The sequence below is a fragment of the Gavialis gangeticus genome, unplaced genomic scaffold (assembly GCF_001723915.1).
Source record: "Gavialis gangeticus isolate Ggan-Ray unplaced genomic scaffold, GavGan_comp1, whole genome shotgun sequence".
Lineage (NCBI taxonomy): Eukaryota > Metazoa > Chordata > Crocodylia > Gavialidae > Gavialis > Gavialis gangeticus.
The window spans coordinates 3,013,374-3,021,458 of NW_017729002.1; the positions used below are offsets into that span (position 1 = coordinate 3,013,374).

General features: G+C 41.5%; 1 protein-coding gene across 4 annotated transcripts in view; it reads left to right on the forward strand.

The window, feature by feature from the left end:
* MKL2 (MKL1/myocardin like 2) overlaps nt 1–8,085 on the forward strand; it is a 180,338-nt gene that overhangs the window by 96,065 nt on the left and 76,188 nt on the right. For all 4 annotated transcript variants that reach the window (XM_019507428.1, XM_019507425.1, XM_019507426.1 and 1 more), the window contains 2 exons: nt 5,693–5,748; nt 6,950–7,025. In XM_019507428.1, the coding sequence (XP_019362973.1) occupies nt 5,693–5,748; nt 6,950–7,025 (132 nt within the window). The remainder of the gene's footprint in view (nt 1–5,692; nt 5,749–6,949; nt 7,026–8,085) is intronic.

An 8,085-nucleotide genomic window follows, 5' to 3' on the forward strand; every position in this document is an offset into this window, starting at 1 on the left:
TTTTACTTTTTAGCAGAGAAACCAGCAGATTTCCCACTTTTGCAAAGAGCTCTGCAGGCCAACAGAGTTCCAGCCCACAAGAGCTGATTGCAAAAAGGGCAAGAATCCCCCAGCCATGCCTGGAGGGGGAGGGAGAGGGGGAAGAGCGGGGCCTGAGGCTTTGTCAATCCCAAGGCTCGGGTCAGGCTCACTTTTTCCTTTTGGAGCTTTTAAGGTAAGTGGGGCTTGCAGGGGGCTGGGGCAGGGCTGGAGAGGGAAGCTGGCTGAGGGGGGAAGCTGGATGTGGGGAGCTGGCTGAGGGAGAGGGGAGGTGTTGATGAAAGACATGGAGTGTCCGCCCGGCTGGCAACACACTGACCGTGAGTGGCGCTACTGGCTCAACCGGGCTCAGCGCCTCCATGTACGGCTTCCCTTAAGGGCTGATAGCACCGCTCCGGTTCCATGTGCTGCTGGCTGGGTGGGCACTCCTGTGGGGAGCTGGCTGTGGGCCCAGGAAGTGGGGAGGTGTAGGGGGAATACGTGGAGTGGCCACCCCGCAGCACGTGGAACTGGAGCGGCACTGTCGGCCCTTAAGGGAAGGTGCACATGGAGGCGCCAAGCCCAGTCAGGCCAATAGCACTGCTCACAGTCTATGTGCAGCTGGCCGGGCACTCCATGTCTTTCACCCTCAGTGGGAAGGGGGGACCCATGCCCTCAGATCTATGTGTGGGGCAGACTGCGGGCTTGAGCTTCTGCCCTGCTTCCTTCCCACACCAGGGACACCAGTAGGGGTGGGGGCCTATTGTGAGGAGAGTAAGGGGCAGGCCTGGGGCTGTGCAGGGTGGGGGAGAGTGAGGGGCACCAGCAGGGCTGGGGGGATCATTTAAATTTAATAATTTGGGGGGGGTTATCAGAGAATTTGCGATTTTTATTTATTTTTTTATCAGGGAAAACCAGGATCCCTGATTATAACTAACTTAACTAAGAGCTTTTAAAAAAAGGATATGGAGGTGGAGAACTGAATTGCTCTTCAGACTGTACAACTACTATGTTGAAAACCTTAGAATTTTGAAATGTTTAAAATCAGAGCAGACAAAGAATAGAAAAAACTGGGTTTGATTATCTTTTAAGATATACCTTAATATCTTTTTGGGACCATAAGCAGTTGGAGTATATGGGAGCAGCTGAACTTGTCCTTGGTGACCATCCTGCTGAAAAGTACTGGAGAATGACCTGAGAGCAGAGGTAGCTAAAACTGACGGTGCTGTCCCAACATTTAACAGTATCTTAGTTTATTTAGAGAATTTTTCCTTAGCTCCTTTTTTATCATTGCCGCCTGGAAAGTCTAGTTGGAGGAGACTGGATTCCAAAAATTATAAGCCTGAGTAGAAAAAACAGCAAATTTCAAAGAGTAATATTCTTCAGTTCAAATTACTGTAAATAGTCTACTCTTCACTGATGGAGTCACAGTTCACTGTATGATTTCTCAAAACTAACCTCTATCTTGGAAACTTCTAGACACCTAATAGACCTTAGCCTGCTTCACCACAATATTTTTTCAGTTTTGTAGTGATTTATCTATCATCTCTACCTGCGCCTTATCTCTTAGTGACAAGTCAGCTCTCAACTGCTCTTGCAATCTTACACTGGGGAATAGGCTCCCAAAAGACTTCTTTTCTGTCTGGAAAATCAACACACGGTACTAGAACAAGAAAAGGAATAGCTTGGACTTTAAAAATGCAAATACAAACACCGTATTTACTTGATTAGAACATGAGATTTTTCTTCCCCAGTCAGCATGGGGGGGAAATGCCCCGTATCTTATATTCACATACAAGGGAACTCCATTAAATGCATTGCCTATTGTTAAACTGCTACCAAAAGCATCATGTGCTCAGTAATACAAACCAACCAGAAAGTTGATTAAATGCAGTTAGCACTGAGCATGGCTATAAAATAGGTGGCCCATATTGGGCAAATATACTGATGGACACATTTTTATTATTATTATTAAAAAATGTTATTAAAACACACTTATCAGCATACTCTTATAAAGCTCCACATATTGAGTCATCCTTGTTTTCCCAAAACTTGATATCAGACAAAGAACTGCATATCCAAAAACATACAACTACATATATTAAACCCTTAAAGAACATGCATCCACTTCCCACAACAAATACCCGTACAGAACTGTTTTTCTCTATACAGAACCTCATGAAAAACCTGTTGCCTTAATAACCACCTGAAATTCTCCACCTCTCCCATCAGTCCTCTCTGTTGGTTCAGTGAAACAAGTGTGTTCAGTCCTTTTCCCTCCACTCCTCTAATCTCTTCCTTGTCCTGATGGATGTAGGATTTCAGTTCATGCAGCCCCAGCTTCAGGTACTTTCTTTCAGTGAAGGCCAACCCCTTAAAAACCCAGAGGTCTTTTACTTTGCATAAACTAGTTTTAACACATGCTAATAAAGTCCTTAATAATGTTTCCTCAGGTACTTTTGATATGAGTCCATATAGTACCATCTCCCACGCTAACAACAGATTTATTCTGGTGGGCCTCAGAAAGCAACAAACCCTTTCCCAGACCCCCTTTCCATATGTTCACTCCAAAAAACAAGTGTCCTGTTTCTTTCCAAACAGTAACCAAAGTATTTTCCATATCCTTGCCATCCCGTCTTTCCCTTCGGCATTCATTGGGATCCCTATTACTCTGATTTCTCTCTTATTTTAAGGCCCAACTTCTCCAAGTCTCACCAGTTCCCCATTCCTGTTATGGTGCTTTTCAGTCTATTTACTGTAGTCCCCATTGCTTTTCCATACTCTGATGTAAGCTTTAGCACCCTTTCCATCGTGAGGCTATCTACTACATTTATATCATCCAGGTATAATACGCATTTCACCTCTCCCCCTCCCAGTGTCTTTACTCTGCTTATGACCTTGTCTTTCCTTACTCTTTGTGCTAAGTATTCCATGTTGTATGCAAATAGTAGTAGTGACAGGAGGCATCCTTGTCGCACCCGTTTATGGATTTTAAAAGCTCTACTTAGACATCCATTAATTTGGACTTGACTTTCTGCTTCTCTATACAATAGCCTTATCCAACATATACATTTCTCTGGGAACCCCATTTTTTCAAGCACCTTGAATATGTAATCATGATCCACTCTGCCATATGCTTTTTCTAAATCTAGATTTGCTCTTGGATGTGGGACAGTGTATCTGATCACTTTGGAGATCCTTCTGCCTGGTACTGCGCATACTTGGTCTTCATACATTATCTTCTGGAGGTTTTTCCTCATCCTCAAAGCCAGTGTCTTTGCTATTAACCTATAGTCTATATTAAGGAATGGAAGAGTAAGATCACAAGGTCTCTTGTAAAATCTTTCCCTGCCTCTCCTGTTTCCGCTATTTCCTTGAAAACTTCAACTACATCCCTCCCTACCCATGCCCAAAACTTCTCATAAAATTCCTCAGGCAGTCCATCTGCTCCTGGTGATTTCCCTCTTGTAAAGGTTTTTAAGCACTCCTCCATTTGCTTTAAGCTTATCTTTTCTTCCATCTTCTTTGCTTCCTGTCCTCCTCCTCTACTTATTCTTCAGTCTCTTCCAGCAAATCCTTCATCTGCTTCCTGTCTATTTGCTTCTTCTGATATAGCTCTTCATAAAATCCTCGTGTTGCCTCCAACACCTCCTGCTTTTCTACTTGGGTACCACCTTCTTTGGGCACTGCTTTTAGCTTTCCTTTTGCTGTCATCACTGTAGCTGAAAAACATCAGAACCACTCTTTTCTCCCACCCAGGGTGCTTGTGCTAAAAAAATTTTCTCTCTCATCTTTCTTTTAAACCAGCTTTCTATCTCTTGTCTTGTTTCTTCTGCTTATTCTTGTATTTGTCTTCCTTCTGCAGGTTTCTTTAGCCACTCCTACCTCTTTCTTTGCAGCTCTCAAGTCTTTCATTCTTTCCCCCATGGTTCTTTGTCCTTTATTCCTAAAGAATTCTCATATCCTTTTCTTCACCATCATCTACCATTCTCTGGTACTCTTAAGGTATTTCTTCAGCCTTCTCCACCCTTCATACTGTCTCATATATACTTGACATATCTCCTCATCCTGTAGCAGTGGACATTTAATTCTCTCATTCCCCTTCCTCTTATGGGCAGTTACCTCAATTCGGTTCTGCCTTCAGCATCCAGTGACCACTTGGTGCCACAGTTATGGTTTCTTACTACCTTATCTCTCTTTCTTTTGATACAAATACAAAGTCTGTTCTTGATTGTTTCTTTCCACTTGGGTCAATTTTAGTGAAAACTTTTCCCCTGCCCACACATATTAATCACTTTTTAATTATATCTGGATGAAGTGTCTGGACTTACACTTCCTCCTCCTTCCCCTGTTTTGTCACCTGCTTCTGAGCCAGATCACGGAGCAGGGATTCCCCAGCCCCTGGTTCGATTCCCCAGCTCTCTGATCATTTCTCCAGCTCTTCCTGGGGGGCGTGTGCCCCCAGATCTGCGCGCCGGGTTTCAGCAGGGAAATCGAACCAGGAGCTAGATGTCAATATCAGAGCAGTCCTTCCCCCCCCTCTTTCCCCTACCTCTTCTTAGTTTTTGTTTCCCTGCAAGCTCAACTCCGAAATTCTCCAAAACATTTCTGAAACATTTCAGAGCTTTCTGATTCATTTCAGATTCGGTGTTTCGGGGGCCGAAACAGCCCAAAACATCTCTGAAATGAAATGGCTGCTGAAATTTCTCACAGTCGTGCTGCACACCTATTTTATGGAGATGGGGTATTTCTCCCTAGTTTTCTCCTTCGGTCTGTTGGCTATGGGCAAGCTAGACTCAGGGGCATCCGAACCCCAAGACTTCTGGGCTTGGGTCTGCACATATATAAAATCTAATTATTTCAGGGGGCATCTTATATTTGAGTAAATAAGGTAGATATTGACCTTATGTTTTCTTGAATATTACATCAAATTTAATGCATTTTGGTGGTGGCCTTTGCTAATTTTTATTATACTCTGAAATTCTTGTTTTCTCAAAATGTTTAAAAAAAGACCAGTGTAATCATTTCTTACTAAAAAACAATTTCGTCATCTGTCCAATAGAAGTTTTCCATATTTTCTATCTTCTCAGTTAAATTAAACCATAGACGGGTGGTAATATAGTATTGCCAGCTTAGTATGCCGAAAAGTGTGTCAGAAAAATTCTTCCATAAATTTTTTTGGTGTGTGTGTGTGCAGAAACCCCATGTGGAGTTCCTACGATATGAAAGTATTTCAGTTTCCAAGAGATTGACTGTATATAGCATTTTTTCTCCTTTATAATCCATAACTCCACTTAGTTCTATATCTCAGTTTGGATTCTATATATATATGTTTTATCACGGAGAGTCAGTAATCATCTCTCTCTGTCTATATATATCTTTTATATGCTTTAGCAGCAAGCTGTAATCTAAGGGTAACTTTCATCCCTGTGGAAAGGGCCAGCACAAAAACTATGCAGGACTTAAGCTGTCCACACAAGGACGTATTTTAACTTCACTGTATACAAGCAAACAAAAAATGGAATAAGGTCAGATGTTGGGCTAGTGAAGTGGAGCCCCAAATCTATTAGCGTTTTGTGCAAGGTGCCTGTGTTTACTACACAGAGTAGACTATTTATTTCTTTTGGCAATAATTGTATGTCAATTTTAAATCTTCCTTTCTTTCCTCTCTCAGCTTTGAAAAGTCCAGCTGCATTCCATGAGCAGATAAAGAGTTTGGAACGAGCCAGGGTAAGATATTCTGCTGTGATCTGGAAATAGATAGTAAACTGCAATAGATGTGGAAGTACATTCTCAGACTATGGGAAACAATTTATTCTAATTTAAAAATAACAACAATAACAATAATAGTGGCATTCTGCAGGGATTCATGGAATTAAAGTATTGTGTTTGTATTGAATATCTGAGAGGTTTTCTTAACTCTCTACACGTATTGGACAGGGAGGTATATAAAATATGGTAGTACTCTACTTCAGGGCTGTCCAACTTGTGAGTGACTGGGAGCCACCAACCATGCTGGTCATAGGCTTTGGGCTGCACACCAAAGGGGCTCCCCACCGCATGACCAGCGCAGCACCCACCCATTGTGCGGGTAGCGTGATGCCTGCCTTCCTGTCTACCTCAGTACCATGGTGGCAGCATGAGCCCTTTCCCATCTCCTGGCAGTGGACTCATGGGCCCACTCTCATCATGGTACCCTGCCACAACAACTCCATTTGCAGCAGGAACAGTGTGGGGAGAGATGGTTGGCCAGGAGCCAGGCAGGTTTACCCCATGCAGGCCAGATGTAAACTGCAGGCCTCCAGTTGGACACTTCTGCACTATTTCAAGTTTACTCTTAGTCCAAGAAGGGTAGGATGCTTTTGGTAAACAGATTTAAAAGAAAAAACTGAATTTAATTGCAATGGTCTGCACTAGGCTAATCCAGCACAGACCTGGAATCATGAAACAGGATCTACTCAGGAGAGAGATTAAAATCAGATGCTGTGATGGTCTCTGGCCTTTCTGTGGGATGTTTTAAGTTGTACAGAAAAGGCTTTATTTGTCTTCCCTCTTCTTCATGTACCTAGACAAAGGCCAGGTTGCTCCATTGTGATGGAGCATTGCTACTTTCAAGTAAAGAACAAAATAGTTTGAAAGGCAATTTTTTGTTCTACATACTATTAGTGATTTCTTGAGGGTGGGGAATGGACACAAATCTGCAACTGTTCCTAAATCCCAAGTCATTGCATTTAGTTCTTTGTTTCCCTTTGCTCTGCGTAGTTTTGGGACAAGAAAAAAACAGTTACACATCTGAGTATCTACAACTGAAGGAGATGAATATATTAAGAAATTCGTTGTTCATAAAAGGTTATGTAAATTAAGAAATTGTTTTGTGCTTTTGTTAGTAAACACTGTTATAATGCTTTTTTTCCCCCCCCACCTTTTTAAGACTGAAAATTTTCTGAAGCACAAGATTCGCAGTAGACCAGATCGATCAGAGCTGGTCAGAATGCATATTCTTGAAGGTAGGACCCCAGATCTCCTTTCTTTCCAAGATGAGGATTTATTTTAGTTTTGGGCTCTGAGCCTCTTAAGGTGCACAAATACTGTTGCCATCCCCACAAAATACGCAAACACTCGCACCATCTCCCACCACAGAAGTGGCCACCAGGAAAGTGGCACAGAGGAATTCCATGGAGACTAGTGCCAGCAGATGAAATCTCCATCCTACTCCATAAGGAACAAAGGGAGACACGGCCGCGACTGCAGCCTGAGGAGGACCCTCTGTCACCACAGCTGCCTCTAAATGAACATTGTTTTTTATTATATAACATTAATTTTCTTAAAACCTTTGCCCCAAAGGATGTTCAAAGAGTATATATTGTTGCCATCCTATAATTCCATAATCTCATGGTTTCTGTTCTTGCTGCTCAGGTGGATTTAATATTGACGTCACAAAATCAGTTTGTGAATGGGACAGCATTAGCAAGTTTTAATTTTGGAATCTGATTTGTGTATAGAAACAGCAGTGTTAGAAACAAATACATTTCCAGTAATTCCAGTCAGTGGAATAGTCTGTTGTTTTTAATTTTCAAGACATGAATTTGCAAGCTACAGTCAGATTAGGAGTCTTCATATTGACACACCATCTATATTTTGTCATTACAATTGGCATGTAATGACAACAATTTAAAACTTCAAAATTGCATTTTTAACATTAAAACTTATGTAGTTATCAGCTTGGCAAGAATGGATCTAAATAGTGTATTTTGAAGTTCCCCACTTGCAAAACTGCTGCTTAATAGATGTCATTCATTTTTTTTCTTGGGGAAGAATTGGCAGTAGGACTGAAATTTAAATTAAAATCATGTCAATATTTTGAAACAGTGCATTACATTGTGGTTTAAAATTGAAATATCAACTCATCTTTAAGTATACAAGTGCTGTTATAACTTACAATGTTATTATATATGATCTACTTTTAAACTTATAAATCATGTTAGCTCTGTGCTTCAGGCTTGTGATATGATCTCAGATGTTTGGAATAGATATTGGTATTATAACTTTAAAAAAAAAAAAAAAAAA